General features: G+C 45.4%; 1 protein-coding gene and 1 pseudogene across 1 annotated transcript; both read left to right on the plus strand.

Annotated features, from left to right (window-relative positions):
* Positions 1–569: 569 nt before the first annotated feature.
* Positions 570–11,370, plus strand: Psmd7 (proteasome 26S subunit, non-ATPase 7). The gene is made up of 7 exons (XM_004842931.3): positions 570–779; positions 2,421–2,512; positions 3,343–3,435; positions 4,323–4,420; positions 5,040–5,120; positions 9,511–9,602; positions 10,756–11,370. The coding sequence occupies exons 1-7, from the start codon at positions 706–708 to the stop codon at positions 11,198–11,200; spliced, it is 975 nt and encodes a 324-aa protein (XP_004842988.1). The 5' UTR covers positions 570–705; the 3' UTR covers positions 11,201–11,370.
* LOC101709451 (S-adenosylmethionine decarboxylase proenzyme 1 pseudogene) lies at positions 6,857–7,801 on the plus strand (annotated as a pseudogene).
* Positions 11,371–16,999: the final 5,629 nt, after the last annotated feature.

Genomic DNA, 16,999 nt, shown 5'->3' on the forward strand with positions numbered 1-16,999 from the left:
AGACAGACAGAAATCCCCAAGCTGTCTCATTCATTGATTGCAAAGTGTACATAGCAAAGATTATGAGGAAATTCCTCAACAGTGAAAGTAACAAGATAAATTACTCAAATCTACACTAAAAGCATTCTCTGAAGTTAAACACTTTAAAGTTTCTGTATAGGGGCCTGGGATGCAAATCAGTGGTAGCTCACTCACTCTTGGGTTGGATGCCCAAAGAGTTCAAAAACAAACATTGCTGATAAAAATCCTCTAAAACACCCTGGAAGACTTTGACTTGAAGCCAAGGTGGACATTTTCTGAAATAATAAATTATTACTATTTACGTTTTTCTGACTATTTTTCTAGTTTTCAGAGCGGTAGGATAGAGGACTGGGAAGAAATAAAGAAGAAACGCCTCTGCAGACTCAACGCCAAAACAAGCGTTACCTCGCTCTAGGGTTCTTTTAGCTTTCAAACCTTGGGAATCGCTAGGCGTGGAACCCAAAATAGCCCCGCCTTTCTCCAGCCCTTTTCCTTCCTCAAGATGGCAGTCCTAGCGACAGTGCGGGCACGCCGCGCGAAGCACTATGGGAGCGGAAAAAGGCTGAGCGGCGGCTGCCGAACCGGAAACGGAGAACCTTTACTTGGAGAATCAGTGTTAGATCCAACGTTTTACGGTGTTTCGCGGGTCGCTGGAGCTGGGCCCGAAGGGCGGGGCGTGCCGTGATGCCGGAACTGGCGGTGCAGAAGGTGGTGGTCCACCCCCTGGTTCTGCTCAGCGTGGTCGATCATTTTAACCGGTGAGGCTGGCGGCGCGGGGCGGCCTAGCTGGGCCGGCGGCGCCGGGCTGCTGAGTCACAGGCACGCTGGGGACCGCGCGGCGGCCGCGGGCGGGCCGGGGTCGCAGGTGGGGCGGCGAGCGGCCCAGACGGGCGCAGACCAGCCTGGGTTCGTGAAGCCCAGTAGCCCAGAGCCACCCCCCGACCCAGCCGCCGTTCCGACGCCTGGACTGCTTGTTCGTTATACCGAAATTGCTTGATGCTATTGCCTGGGGGCCAGGCTCGCGCCCATCCGCCGCCGAGCTCGTCCCGCGCACCACCACGTAGGAAAGCGTCACCGAAACACCGATATTCGGAGATTCTGAAATGCCGAAATTGCGAAATACCGATATTTGATATTCTGAAATACGGATATTCGATATTCCGAAATACCGAAATTCGGAAATTCGTACCGATATTCCAAAATACCGCGCTCAGCACTCCGAAAGGTTTCCTGTATGGGCGGTGCTGTCAGCCCGTGATCCTTTGTAAGCGAGAATCTGGTTTGACTGTAGTAAAATGTAAGTGAGGTGGCCGGTTTTTCTTTTTAAAAATGAGACGAGTTGGAGTTTTTGGCATTAATGAATAAGGTGAGAAAACCTCCCAGTAGATCACATCGTAAGCTTGTGGGTCGGTCCCCCTTTGCTCTTTCAGCTGTTCGTCCCGCTAGACTGTTGCACGTGTTCAGAAATTTTTACAAGATAATTGAATTAGAAAAGACCCATCTGGGCGCTTCTGCTTTGAAGTGCTTGCTGTGCTTGCCTGGGCAGTACATACACTAAAGTCATGCTTGCTAATTGTCCTTACTCCTGTGTCATGCGTTGTATAACTCAGCCAGACCCCAAAACTCACTCAAGACAGGTAAGGTTTAGGGTCCCCTCTCAGTTCCACTGCTTGTAAGCACCCCAGCCTCACAGGGTAGGTAATAAAAACTCTCCTGTTCCATGAAGATTCTAGAGTCCTAGTGGAGCTAGCTAGCACCCTTCCAGTTCTGTTCAGACACTTAGAGCAGAGTGCAAGCAGACACCGCTAGCTGTTTTACCACATAAGAAATGTAGGGTTTTTTAAAAACCAATGAATTTTTGTAGATCCAAATAAAAGCCCATGAGAAGTTTCCTTTGAAATGTGGGAAATCCTTCCCTAAATAAGCCCGAGAGGCCGAAAGTAGTACACTTATACCACTGAAGCAAAACACCTCCTAAACTCCTAGGCTTTACAAAGAATAGGTCAGCTGAGGCTTGTAGATATAGGGCAGATGATCTGGAAAAGAATTGGCAACCTGGAAGCCAGGCACGAAACTGCTAGCATCTTTATCCCAGAAGAAATTTGAGGATAAAGAAAATGAGTAAAGTTTAAAAGAGAAAAGGAAAGCTACGAAGGAAAAAGATAGTTTGAGATTTTTCCAAGCTTGCGTTACTTGCAGTCCGTGGTTAGGTAAAAAGGGTCAGGGCGCATTAGTAAGGAGTTAGGATTCCTCCTTGCAGTTATTCCAAAATGATCCAACCCTGTTTAGTTTAGGGAGGTGAGTTCCCAGGTAAACTAAACTCCAGGTGTACTGAGCGTATTTGCCATTAAGTATCTAATTGTTGGGTGTGTGTATCTGTGCATGTTTTTTTCACTCAGAATCGGCAAGGTTGGAAACCAGAAGCGCGTTGTTGGTGTGCTTTTGGGATCATGGCAAAAGAAAGTACTTGATGTATCCAACAGTTTTGCAGGTAAAAAAATTTAAAAACCTACATTTTTCCGAGCATGCTTAAAATGTCAGTTTACTTTTTAAAAAAATAAACATTCATTAGCACTTTTTTTACCACAGCCCAAAGGTTCTTAATTGCCAAAATATTGAAACAGGAGCCTAAAGGCTGCCCAGTAGACGAGACAGTAAATGTTTTTAATTTATGGGCCTTGTGGTAGCATTGCAGCTGTGCTTCTCTGCTGTTGGAGTACAATAGCAGCAGTAGCCAGTGTGTAAGAACTTTACCTTCATGCTCTGTGCATTGCTTTTATGATCAAAGAAGCAACAATGAAGAACAAAGTAATTGTTGGTCTGGCTTCTGGACTAGAGGTCACTAACTCTGGTGTCTGAGAGGACCAGCCAGTAATGTAATTTCCCAAATGGGAAATATTACACATTGCTGGGGATTTTAGCAAACTGGAAAGCACTTGTCCTTTTTTAAAGGCTCCACCCAGCAGGTGCCAGGTCTTCTAGATTTTTAAGAGAAGCTGGAAATCTGGATTTGTGTATAAATTCTGTCTTTGAATGAGTGCAACTCAAAATTTACTACTGTGTTAGACAAATTAAAGACATAAAAGTGAGTCAGGTCTGGTCTAGGGACTGCTACTCAAGACCTGTGCTCTAGATTTCTAGCTCACACCCTAATCTAAATCTTGTTTGTTTGTTTGTTTGTTTGTTTGTTTTGGTACTGGGGATCGAACTCCAGTCTGAACTCCAGGTCCTTGTGCTTGCTTGCACAGCAGGCGATGAAACCACTGAGCTAAATCCCCAGCCCAACTAAATCTTAATTTGCTTTTTTGTCTTTCTGTTTAGTCCCTTTTGATGAAGATGACAAAGATGACTCTGTCTGGTTTTTAGACCATGACTATTTGGAAAACATGTATGGAATGTTTAAGAAAGTCAATGGTAAGTCTTGCCTTTCTTAGATGTTATGATGGCGTGACATTGGCGTGGGTATGTGTGTTCATGTGTTTGCATATGTGTTTTAAACACATACTGTCTTCTTTGTTAATGTCAGGGTCCTTTTCCCTTAGCGAGACTTAAGTAAGACTAGTGGCAATAGAGGACTGAACTAGAGTAAATGAAAAACTAGGATACTAATTGATGGTCAGTAGTCCAGCTGCGTCCTTTGCAGCAGAAAAGCAAAGAGCTAGACCTTTAGTACCTCCAGCATGTATCACTTTTATCTTAATTGCATTACAGAAACTACACTGTTGGTAGTGTTTATTCCTCCAACGCTCAGTTGCCATGTATGTGACATGAACTTGGATTTGCTTATACATTGTCCGGGAATAGTTCTCTAGTTGTTTCATGTATGCCTAGTTTTTTTAAGTAGTCTGGGATAATAGATATGTCTGGATCATATGCAGTACTGCTTTGGGTTTGCTTTTTAATTTTTGTGTAGTACTGGGGATTGAACCCTGGAACTTCACACTGAGCTATGTCCCCAGCCATTTGGGGGGGGGGGGGGCGGTGCTTTTTGTTTGTTTGTCTTAATTTTGAGATGGACCCACCAAGTTCCTCGCCTGGGCTCGAACTTGCACTCCTCCTGCCTGACCTTCCCAGACTACTGGGATTATAGGTGTGTTCCACCACACCTGGCTAACACACTGCTTATTTCCTGAGAAGTCTGCTTTTGGGGGTTAGATTACATAAGATGTCAAAGTCTAAAGTAGATGTCTGGAATTTTCAAGAAGACAGAGGACTTAACTCCTAATACACTTATTTTTCTTAAGCAAGTTGTATAAATTTTCATGAAACACCTAAATCTTAACTAATTTTTTCCTTCCCAGCCAGAGAAAGAATAGTGGGGTGGTACCACACAGGCCCTAAACTACACAAGAATGATATCGCCATCAATGAACTCATGAAAAGATACTGCCCTAACTCAGTAAGTGCTCTCTGAATAACATGTTTTCTTTACCAGCCAATTCAAGGGCATCCTCAGAAGGATTTGGGTAGTGAGTCAGTTCACTGCTTTTCCTCTGTAAGTCTGTGTGTTCATTTGTAGTGTTCTGGGCAGTTACCTAATAGATTTAGTAATCTAATTAGAAAAGAATAACAGTTAATGCCTGCTAACTGCCAGATACATGACTGACTTAATCCTCTCCGTAATTATATCCTCTTTACAAACGAGAAAAATGAGATTCACGGTGTAAGGTCTGATTGGTGGGGAGTCCGGGATTGAAATCTCTGCTGACTTGACTGATTGCCTTTTTTTCTTTTTCTTTTTTTGGTACCGGGGATCAAACTCGGGACCTTGTGCTTGAGAGGCAGCCAGTGGAACCACTGAGCTAAATCCCCGGCATGTCCTCTCAGCTTGTTAATGGAAGGGAGTGAAGAATGGAGCAGATGATGGGATAATTTGAAATAAAAACTCATTTTTTGCTGAAAATTCTATTTTCTGAGTAAATGAATGAAACTGCTCCAGTGGTCATTAGAAGAATAGCTGGGATTACCACTTTTGTGTTGGGTGTAAAGTGGCCTGCTACGCTGTGTTCTTCTGCCAGGTGTTGGTCATCATTGACGTGAAGCCAAAGGACCTGGGGCTGCCCACAGAAGCCTACATTTCCATGGAGGAAGTTCATGATGTAAGTCAACTTGCTGTAAGCCCAGATTAGACTTGCAGCTGACTGAGCAGTTCTTTCTTGTTCCATTTTCAAGTCAATAAATCCTTTCCCTTTAACAAAGCAAAGGTGATTGATTTCTGTTGACAGTGTGATCTTGAGTTTTTTCCCCTTGAGTTTTTGAGTGGCCAGATTTTAGAAATGTACAGGACTAGGGGCTAGGGATTTAGCTCAGTGGCACCATGCCTGCCTTGCAAGCGCAAGGTCTTGTGTTCAATCCCCAGTACCAAAAAATAGAAATATACAGGACTAAAGAAAGCTAAAATACCCTTTGACAAATGAAATCGAAGCCTAGGGTAGTCAGATGACACTCAGAGGTGTTTAGGCACAGGAAATACAGTCTGCTGAGCTTGGTCCTAACCTCTGCAGCAGCCACTGTTGAGCCTCCTCCATGCCAGTGTCCCTTCTCCCCAAAGTTTTCCAGCCCCTGCAGACCGAATCCTGGGTTTTCAAAGAGAGTTAAGTCGGAGGTGCCAAGAACAAGCTAGCAAGACCCATCTTCATGATTGCTTGACACCTTACTTGCACTGAGTATAAAAGTGAATATAGCTTTTCTCTGTTTCTAGGAAAATTGAATTCATGTTCTAAGGTAGAACTTTAGGAGGGAGAGAGAGAGAATTTGTACTTAGGATATCTAAAGTTAAGAGCTTGAGAGACGGATTATAGTCTGTTTGGGGATTTAGATATATATTGCTTATCCTTAAAATTTGGAAAAGAATATTTTAGTATAGCTTCCTGCACATGATCTTTACACTAGCCCTGTTTTCTGTTTTTGTTTAGCCCCAGGAAGCTTGGAACTAAAATTATTGCTTGTTATGATAAGGTTTTTAATTCCTGGTCTTGTTCCACTTGATTTTAATGTTTAACCCTGCCACATTAGAAAAGGAATTTGAGGCTGCACACACACCCATACACACACCAATGAAGCAGATGTTTTTAAGTAGAAAATAAAGGAGACTTACACAGTATGGCCAGTGACATTAGCGCTCATTCTACTCTCTAACGGGAAAGCCCCGGACTACAAGAGACTGAACTGTATCTGCCTCTGTTTCCAAACAGACTCACGTTCAACTCCCCCCCCCACCCCCACCCCCGGTACTGGGGATAGAACTCATGACCTTGCACTTTTGAGGCAGGCACGGTGCCACTGAGCTAAATCTCCGGCCCATCACGTTCAACTTTTGCTCCAACAAAAAAGCCGGGAAAATTTTATTAATCCTTTTTTTAAAAAAGTTAATATAAAATTATAGCAAAAAAAGGAACCTGAACTTTATAGCAACACAGCTGGAACAATCTGCAGCAGCAGCGGCAGCATTGGCGGGAGAAGTAATTTAGTTGATTTTCTGTAGTTGTTGGTTGTTTGCTAGTCTCACGGTGATGGAAGCGGCACATTTTTTCGAAGAGACTGAGAAGCTGGAGGTTTGGTTCTCCCGTCAGCAACCTGACACCAGCCAGGGATCTGGGAATCTTCACACTATCTCGAGATCTGAGTGGGATGTACTTTTGAAGGACATGCAATGTTCAATCATAAGGGTGACAAAAACTGAGAAGCAGGAAGCTTATGTACTCAGTGTAGCATGTTTGTCTCCTAGAGACATTTCTTTCTTTTTTGGGGGGGTACCGGGGATCAAATGCAGGTCCTTGCACTTCCGAGGCAGGTGGCAGAACCACACTGAGCTAAATCCCCAGGCCTCAGTTTGAAGACAGGTGGTTCCACCCTCTTACTGAAAGCACTGGTTCCCCTGTTGAAGCTTGCCAGGGATCACATTGGGTTTGACTTGATTCAAAGCTTCTTTTATTCTCGTAAGAATTTCATGAAGCCTTCTCACCAAGGATACCCACACTGGAATTTCCAGGAAGAAATAAGAGTTTCTTAATGCAGTCTTCCCAAATGGAGCAGCATATTGTATGGGACATAGGAATTCTGACTTTTGGTATCTGTATACTCTGGATTTCCCAGAGTCAAGTAATCAGTCACCCAGATCAGACCCTGGAAATTCTGATGAACGAGCTTGATCCAGGAGATATGGACCAGTTCTACATGAAAGATGGTGTTACTGCAAAGGATTCACTCGTGAGAGTGGAGTTCGTGACCTGATACCAGGTTCTGTCATTGATGCCACACTGTTCAATCTGTGTGGGTATTCAGTGAATGGAATGAAATCGGGTGGAACTTATTGGACTATTCACATCGCTCCAGAACCAGAGTTTTCTTATGTTAGCTTTGAAACAAACTTAAGTCAGACCTCCTATGATGACCTGATCAGGAAAGTTGTAGAAGTCTTCAAGCCAGGAAAATTTGTGACCACCTTGTTTGTTAACCGGAGTTCTAAATGACACACAGTGCTTTCTTCACCCCAGAAGATTGAAGGTTTTAAACGTCTTGATTGCCAGAGTGCTATGTTCAGTGGTTACAATTTTGTTTTTACCAGTTTTGCTAAGAAGCAGCAACAACAGCAGAGTTGATTAAGAAAAATGAAGAAAAAATGCAAAAAGAGAACACCCATAGAAGGTGGTGGGTGCTTTCTAGATATTGATACCAGGGGCCATGCTTTCCATAACCACCACCTTGTAGCTGCAGAAAGCCCTAGAGGTAATGACAGTATAATCATTTATATGCATTATTCTGTCAAGGAGTTAGACATCTTGCATGAATGCTGTCTTTGTTCAGTTATTCTGTGCCACCCTTGCTGTGAAATTGAAGTGCATGCAGAAAAAAGTTTTACTGTATGAAACTTTACAACACTTGTGGAAATAATTCAATTTGGTTCATGCACAGTGTAATATTTCTGCAGGTATCGTCCGAAATTCCCCCCAGACAAGGCTTTTGTCCTCATTGGGTGTTGGCCTCTGCCTAATAATCTGGGACTGTTCTATTATATTGCCACCAGAATTTCACATCCAGTTGCCTCCACTTTCTAGATCATACTCTCTAGGAATATTACTGAAACCAATCTCTACTTCATAAAAATGTTTTTGCAACTGATTAAAGTTTTTCTTCCATGAGTCAAGTCCTCCTAAGAAAATGATGCCAGTTACTCATTTTGTGTATTACTGTTTTAATAATTGTGCCTGCATTTGTAGTCCTTGATTTCTTCCCTCACCATGTTGTCTTTCCCCCACCTCCAGGCCCCCAAATAAAAGCAATACACTGTTAAAAGAAAAAAAGAAAGAAAAGGAGATCTAAGGGTTGTGCAAGAATGTAAACAGAATTAGTAACTAGAAAGCTTGCCGAGAGTCCTGTCAGGTTTTGAAAGGCCCTGACCCTCATACTGTCCAGAGCATAGGAGAGTGTCCCTTGTAGTGGTCACACTATCCTATTTTAAATTAAAAAGTAACAGCCAACATTTGCAGCACATGGCGTAAGTTAAATCACTTGCCCAGCATCCCACAGCTCCCATGTTCCATGCATGAGTCTGGCTACAGAGCCTCTCAAAAACATCTTTGCAGGCTTCCCAGAAAGCACGGCCGCTGTGGCACTGTGTCTGAGCAGAGTGTCTCTCAGATCCCACCACAGATTCTCCAGGTGATCCAGTGAACCCCCTCCTCCAGCAGATCCTGTGGTTCATTCAGACCACCAGGAAGCCAGTTATTCTGACCACACTGTTTTTGGTATGCTGGTATCATTTGGCCCAAGGGACAATTAACAGTTAAAAGTTGTATTTTCTGGCATGAGCTTGCCTCAAATGCAGATATTCTGTATCCTTTCCATTATAGAACTATATACATTAAAAATCAGCTGACACTGGGGATTTAGCTCAATGGTTCCGCCTCCTGCCTTGCAAGTACAAGGACCCAGGTTTGATCCCGGGTACCAAAAAAAAAAAATCAACTGAGATGTCCCTGAGCATCCATCCCCAGCTTGGGCTTGAGGGAATATCAGTATTTTTCTTTTAAAAACAAATCCTCAGAGGGCCGGGGATTTAGCTCAGTGGTTCCGGCACCTGCCTTGCAAGCACGAGGTCCCAAGTTCAATCCCCAGTACCAAAAATAAATAAATAAATAGTCAGAAAACAGTCTAGCAGCCAGTAGGACGTGTGAACAAGCTAACAATACCTCAGCAGGGCCAGGGATTTAGCTCAGTGGTTTCACCGCCTGCTGCACAAGCCCAAGGACCCAAGTTCGATCCCTGGTACCAAAAAAATAAAAAATAAAAAAAATAATAATAATACCTCAGCAGGCCTTGTCCCTGAGTGCTGCTGCAGTGATTTGAGCCTTGAGGGCAGAGCTTTCAAAGTAAACCAGAACCCCCCTTGCTGCGGGCCACTTGGTAGGAAGAGAAGACGGTGTGAGGGGTCATGGCACCAGTTTGCTTGTTGGAAGTAAATAACCACAGCTAAGCCTCTTCTCCCAGGATGGGACTCCAACCTCAAAAACATTCGAACACGTGACCAGTGAGATTGGCGCGGAGGAGGCCGAGGAAGTGGGAGTGGAGCACTTGTTACGGTGAGGCCGGGCACAGCCTCGGGGCCGCAGCTGCCTGAGAGGCTGTAGCGGGCCACGGGGCCAGATCAGGTGTCTGGAGACCTGAGCTTGGGTTCTGGTCCTGGCTGTCCACAGATGATCCTCTCATTCTGAACAAATCCCAGAACTTTTCTGGGCCTGATTTCTTATCTGTTACTCGAGATCGTAAGACTGTGCCATCTCTAGTCACCTGAGTAAGGCTGTGTGACTGTTGGAGCATACCTTGTCCAGGAATCCGCATAGTGATGTGACAAGGACAGGTATGTGGAATGAGTCTGGGCCTGTGCTTCAGGGTAAAGAACCCGAGTTCCTCAGAGAATCATCTCGGGGTGGGTTTTGTTTTAAAATCCTCCCTCTGTCTAATCCTTACTTGAGAAAGTCAGTGTGTATCAGCCGATAAGGTTTCTCCCAGTTCTGAAAATTACTCCTGGTGGATATGAGCTTCTCAAACATCCTAGAAACGCAGGCAGAGAAAGTGCCGTCCTTTATAGGACCAGAAAAGTGAGCTGGAGAACTCTGGGTTTTTGAGACAAGATCTCACTGTGTGGCCTAGCCTGGCTTCAGACTCAAATCCTCTCCTCAGCCCCAAGGTGCTGGAACCAAGCGTTCATCACCACACTCAGCTGAGAGAGCTCCTTAACACAAGATCACCCAGAGTTACAGGCAGATCTACACTGTTGACCTAAGCAGTATTTTCTAAATTTCATTGTAGCTTTGCCTTATAATCTTTTGAAAAATGCGCTGTAATGAGAAACATAAAATATGGACCCCCACCAATAAAAACAAAATTGAGGGCCGGGAGTTTAGCTGAGTGGTTCCATCGCCTGCCCTGCAAGTGCAAGGTCCCAAATTCTATCCCCAGTACCAAAAAAAAAAAAAAACAACCAAAATTGGGGTGATTTATATCCAACTGTATCAAATAGAGAAGTTACATTTTAGGGCTGAGGATGAAAGCGCTCTCCTAGAATACATGAGGCCCTGGGTTCAATCCCCAATACTTCCAAAAAAGGAGAAATACATATCTTGTGAAAACTTGCCCCTCCCCACAAAGCTAGGTGTGTCCTTAGAACAGGAGAAGCTGTGTGGCAGCATGGTTCCTGACGCTTTTTCTTGCCTTCATTGTGGATTGTTACAGGGACATCAAAGACACCACCGTGGGCACTCTGTCCCAGCGGATCACTAACCAGGTCCATGGTTTGAAGGGACTGAACTCCAAGCTGCTGGATATCCGGAGCTACCTGGAAAAAGTAGCCACAGGCAAGCTGCCCATCAACCACCAGATCATCTACCAGCTGCAGGACGTCTTTAACCTGCTGCCCGACGTCAGCCTGCAGGAGTTCGTCAAGGCCTTTTACCTGAAGACCAACGATCAGATGGTGGTGGTGTACTTGGCCTCTCTCATCCGCTCCGTGGTTGCCCTGCACAACCTCATCAACAACAAGATCGCCAACCGGGATGCGGAGAAGAAGGAAGGGCAGGAAAAAGAAGAGAGCAAAAAGGATAGAAAAGATGACAAAGAGAAAGATAAAGATAAGGAAAAGAGTGATGTAAAGAAAGAAGAGAAAAAGGAGAAAAAGTAAAGCTTGCAGATGTTTTAGCCAGGCATGGTGGCGCAAGCCTGTCGTCTCAGCACTCGGGAAGCTGAGGCGGAAGGGGCCAGCCTGATCTACGCAGCGAGAGACCCTGTCTCAAAAACAAAAACAAAAAAAGTAGCTTTTTAAACTTGTAAATTAAAGTCTTATCAGTTAAATCAGCGTGCACCTGAGGGTTTTCTTAAACTGTCCTGGTGAGAGCCCTCCCTCCAGCCGCTCCTGTGTGGCATTCCATGAAAATCAAGGGGCATGGGGCCTGTGCGTGGGGGAATGTGGTAGCTCAGGCTCCAAACTAAGAGAAGTGAAGGCAGCGTCTGGTGCTCTTCATTCTTAATCTGTAAAACCAGGCGTTGACTCTTCCCTGTCTTGAAAGATTCTTGGGGTCCGTTTTCAGGAATGTGCTGAGTTGCTAAATGGAATGCATGAGTCCCGCCATTTCTCTGCCTCCTCACACCTGGAGTTCTGACACTGAACTCCAGGCCTTGCCACATTCCAGACCTGCAGCTCTAGCATTCTCAGGACTCAAGACCTAGCTCCATATCCTGTTTGCCTGCAGACACCCAGTTAAATGGCTGGGTTTTTGAAGTCTGTGTTCTAATGGCTTGTGACTTCGGGAGAGGGATTCCTTGTTTCCAGAAGCAAGCTAGATAACCTTTGATTAAAGCTGCCTTGAATTCTTTAGAAATCTTTGCAGGGGGGAGGCTGAGGCAGGAGGATCACTGCAAGTTCAAGGCCAGCCCTGTATACATGGTGAGTTCAAGGCCTGCATAAACTACAGTGGATCCTCAAGTTATGTCCAGCCTGACATACAAACAACTTGGGTTAATTATGCTAATAGAAGATTCACTTGCCTCTTATCTATAGCATGTACCCAGGTAAACATCCAGATCTCCAACTGTATTGAGTTACAACCAGCCCTCAGGAACCAAGTCAAGGGTCCACTGTGCATAGCAAGACCCTGTCTAAACAAAACAAAAGGCCCGGGGATTTAGCTCTGGTTGCACTGCCTGCCTCGCAATCGCAAGGTCCCAAGTTCAATCCCCAGTAGCCCCCCACCCCCAAAAAATGATCTGGTATCTTTTATGAAAGACAGGATCACAGGGCCAGGGATTTAGCTCAGTGGCACCGCACCTGCCTCAGAAGTGCAAGGTCCTGAGTTTGATCCCCAGTACTAGAAAGAAAAAAGACAGGGTCTCATCCTTGAGATAAGATAAAAACAGCCTGCTATAGTGAGGAGAGCCCTTTGGTGACCTGGAAACCCCGGATTCTAGTTTGTGCTTTGGTTCCTCACCTGTGAAGTGGGAGGTTGAAGTTTCTCATATGGCACATACTTATCTGCCACTGAAGCAGGTCTTGGGTACATCGGGCCACAAGATTGACAGGGATGTTACTAAGAATAAGGTTTTCCTAGAGTGCATGCACAGGGCTTCTCAGGGAGCAAAGCAGGTAGGTGATCATTTGACATATGGTAGGTAGTACCTGGATATTAGTTTCCTTTCTTGAACAATTAGAACCTGCTTCACAATTCTGGAACGCACTGCATGGGTTCTCAGTGTTCAAAAAATTTAAAGAGTACCATAAAATAGCACAGAAAGTCAGTTGAATCTTAGAAACCATTTCATGAGGTTAGAATGCCTCAAAGTGGTCCCAGATGTAAAGGTGAAGGGAGCAAGTACCCACCTGAATTAAAGCCACACAGGATTCAGGACTGCCTTTTAATCGTGTGATTTGACTTAAAAAGCTTTCTGAGGGCCAGGTGTGGTGGTTCATGCCTGTACACCCAGCTACAATTGGATTGAGGTGTGGGGGAGATAACAGGAGGATCACAAGTTTGGAACCAGCCTCAGCTTAGCAAGACCCTGTCACAGTAAAATTAAAAGGGCTGGAGATGTGGCTCGGTCCTCCCTGGTCACTCCACAGTACTGATAGAGGAGGAAAAAGCTGTCCTGGGGTCCTGTGAAATGGTGCGATGCCATGGAATTTAAGCTTGTCACAGTTTAGTAAATCAGTGTTCTATTGAGCAGCTAAGAAGAAAATATCCAAGCCTTGTTAGCTTTAATTGTCTGACCTGTGTGTTGCCAAAATGGACTTCTGTCTTTCTAACAGGACCTTCTATTTCTAACAAAAATAGCTTCTAGCCTTGTAGAGCCACTTAGGCACATTTCCAAGGCCACACTGACGCTGTCATGCGTAGGAGCAGGAGCCTCCCACGCTGTGGCTGAAGTCTCCCCTTACAAATGGCAGCTGACTGACTGCCAGACTCATGGCCCACTCCTAAAACGAAGCCTTATGCTTGTGTAGGCTGGCAGGCTCACAACATTCTAAATAACTTGGTTTACTTGAGAACATTGAAAAAGTGTGCCTGAGGCTGGGTCCACACTCCATAGCTGGACATCAGCTTCACTTCCGTTTCCGAGCACATTCAGGGCAAGGGTCGGGGTTGCACCCGTCACCCTTACAGAAGGTGTATTTACTCTTTGCTAGCATTCTGTTTCACAGCATCTGAAATCCCTGCATGTATGCATTAGTTATCCTCACTGAAAACATGGAAACTGTCAGAACTGGAACAAGAGCTTTGGGCCAACCCATCAGTTAAATGATCTAAAGGATATAAGGAAGTCGTCACTGACAACTCCTGCACTGCTTCTCTTTAATTCTTTTTTTTTCTTGGGTATTGGGGATTGAACTCGGGACCTTGCACTTGCGAGGCAGGTGCCGGATGCACTGCTTCTCCAGTAAAGTAAATCTCTCAAGCAGGAATTAGGCCCAGAATTTTTCTCCAGTTTCTAGACGACCCTTCATCTTCTGCCTTGAAAATAAATGACTAACACCGGTGCTCAGAACAGAATATACCATTCACTGGGAGGCTATCAGAAGCCCTTTTTTCTACCATTTCCCTGCAAAAAAAAGAAAAAAATAGAAACTCCCAGAAATAAAGCTTGGAAGTGAATTAGGTTGCTAAACTACAACATGCTAACAAAGTACTTCATCGACCTGCATGATGGCACACACCTGTAACCCCAGCACACTGGGAGGCTGGGGCAGGATGGCAGGTTCAAGCCCAGCCTGGGCAACTCAGGGGCTTAGTGAGACCCTGTCTCAAATGTAAACATAAAAATAAAAAAGAATGGAAAAAAAGAAAAAGGGATGGAGATGTAGTTCAGTGCAAAGGCCCTGGGTTCAATTCCCAATACTGCAAAACAGAAGTGCTTTGCTGACCCTGTCTCAGGAAATGGCAGGGGCAAGGGACATGTTGTGAAGGCAGAGAAACATTTGATTCCTATGACCCACAAGAGAAAAAATTTACAATTTCCCTAAGCAAGTTCATTTGAAATTATTATACTTAATAGAGACTAGTACTGATTTGCATATCCCTCTGCCATTCAACTCAGAATTATCCATTTTTGCCTGGAAACAACACAAAGTTGAGATTTTTTTTTTTAGATTAACGGCTATTGCTGGGCATGGTGGTGCACACCTGTAATCCCAGCATTTGGGAGGCTGAGGCAGGAGGATCGCTGCAAGTTCAAGGCCAACCTGGGATAGAGAGATCCTGTCTACAAAAAAAAATTAATAATAATATGTATTACTATTATTTATTATTATTACTATTTTTGTTGGGAAACTAGATAAAATGTGGCTCAGAAAGTAGGGAAAGGTTAATGTGGGAAGAAGATAAGGGGAAAGGAAGAAAGAAACCATGGACATCAGTGTGTTTCCGCTGCCGGGATGTTTTTCTGACCCGGCCTCTTCGGAGAAGTCTGTTGTTAGACACTAGGTGGCGCCATTAACTGATCTCACCTTTTACCAAAGAGCTGATTCCCAGTTCAGCTTTGAGAACTCCCCAGTACCTTCATGCCCCCTTCTGCCTTGGAGAACAACCATCCATACAAGGTTTTTGAAGGAATTTGGAGAGTGTATGGATGCAAAAAGATTGAGTCAAGCTGCCAGCCTTCCGCCCTGCCCCTATTCTGCCACCCTCCTGCCTGGTTTCCTCTGCTCTTCTCAAGCTCGTGCTCTGGCGTTCCTCGTGCTGGTATCGCTCCTGAGTTCCGTTTCTTTCTTTCCAGTGGAGGAGACTGAACCCAAGGCCTCGCACGTGGCAGACAGGTGCTCTACTACCGAGCTGTAATACACCCTGGCCCCTATAGTTTAATTTTTAATGATGGCTAACAGATTCCAGAAAGTTTAACGACTGGCTCTTGCAAACCTGTGCAAACGGACTTGAGCCCACCTCGCCAGTCCTGTTTCTGTGACCGCTGCCCGCCCCCCACGGATACCCAATCCCCCAAAGCCCGTTAGAGTCGTTTTCACTTTGTATCTGCTCCTCTGCTCGTCAGGAAAACTCAGCAAGACTAGAGTTCATAAAGAACAGCCCTCTTCACGCAGCAGCTGTGTGAGGTCCACCACAGCTTCGTCCCCAGCCCCAACAGAGAGGTGTGGATGACAAACCTCTTTCAAGGGCTACTTGACGGATACTTTTTTTTTGGTACTGGGGATCGAACTCGGGGCACTTGCGGGGGGGGGTCTGTGTTTTGAAAATATTCTCCATGTGGCTCCTGCACATGTGGAAGGAAGGTAGAGACTGATACAGAAAAATCCATTTTTTCCTAGTCCAGAAATCTTTTTGTCTTCTCCCAGCTATTGTGCCTTAAACCCCCGGGCAGAGGCTCCCCCAGCTCAGGCTCCTCTCCCGGTCTCCCCGTGTGTGTGTATCTGGGTGGAGCGCGGGCACTTCAGTAGGACCCGGGCACCTCCTTTAGCTTCCATCTTTTACTGATCATTTTGTTTCCTGAGTCTGAGAAAGCTATCTGGGCTTCAAGCAGATGATGTGTACATTAGTTCTTTTGGCAAGAATCCTGCACTATTTATTTATACCACCAAGAGCCCGCCGCCCACTCCTCGTTTTGCCTGGGTAACATCTGTGGCCTCTTTTCTGCACAGTGCCTGTTCCCTCGCCTTTTCTGTAGATTCACATGAATGTGGCCAGAGGAGCAACTTCCTGTTTCCTAGGAGGCCTAGAGAGCAGGAACAGCCACTTCTCCCCTTTCCCCTCGGGTTAACACATTGGGAACTCCTGGAAGAGGACAGGTCGGAAAAGCCTCAATCAGTTTATCTTGATGAAAACAAATCTATCGGTTTTGGGGCCGGAGATTTAGCTCAGTGGAGCCACACCTGCCTGGAAGCTCATGGTCCTGAGTTCCATCCCCGGTACCTCAAAAAAAATCTATCAATATTTGTGCTTATGGCTAGTGCCTTCTGGGTCATCTTTAAGAAATCCTTTCCCTCTATCTCATCCCTTCATGTCTGTTACACCCCACGAGTGTCTTCCCTCTCCACAGCTCCTGCAGCTCAGCACCAGGTCCCACCCGTGCACATGCGACCCCATCCCCAACCCTAGCCCCGTACCCGTCCTCCTCTCAATCCCTGTGCCATCCCTGCCTCCTCCCCTTAGCACCCGGACACTCGATTCTCATTCTCCTCACACTGCATCCTGTTTCCCCCATAGAGTCCTTTCTCTACCCTTCTATCCCAGGTAGCCTTCTGCAAACAGTGCTCTATGCCCATTGCCTTCTCTTCTGTCTCTACCAGGCACTTCTTTAATCAGATACCATCTGTTTTTGCCACCACCACTCCACTACAGTCCTTCACTGATGTCACCATCAGCCCTGGCTTTGCCAGTCCAGTTGATGCCTGCCTCACTTGACTTGACCTCTTCCATCCCAAATCATACCTGTTTCTCTCGGACCCTTTTGGCCCCTCTTTCTGTTTCCTCTAGACCTTCAT

This window comes from Heterocephalus glaber, unplaced genomic scaffold (assembly GCF_053883595.1).
Source record: "Heterocephalus glaber isolate CG9 unplaced genomic scaffold, H.glaber_assembly_v1.0 deba00000071, whole genome shotgun sequence".
NCBI lineage: Eukaryota > Metazoa > Chordata > Mammalia > Rodentia > Bathyergidae > Heterocephalus > Heterocephalus glaber.

Coding starts and splice junctions, on each gene's coding strand:
- Psmd7 (XM_004842931.3), top strand. CDS start 706: ATGCCGGAACTGGCGGTGCAGAAGGTGGTGGTCCACCCCCTGGTTCTG. Junction 780..2,420: donor GTGGTCGATCATTTTAACCG/GTGAGGCTGGCG, acceptor TTTTTCACTCAG/AATCGGCAAGGTTGGAAACC. Junction 9,603..10,755: donor GGAGTGGAGCACTTGTTACG/GTGAGGCCGGGC, acceptor GGATTGTTACAG/GGACATCAAAGACACCACCG.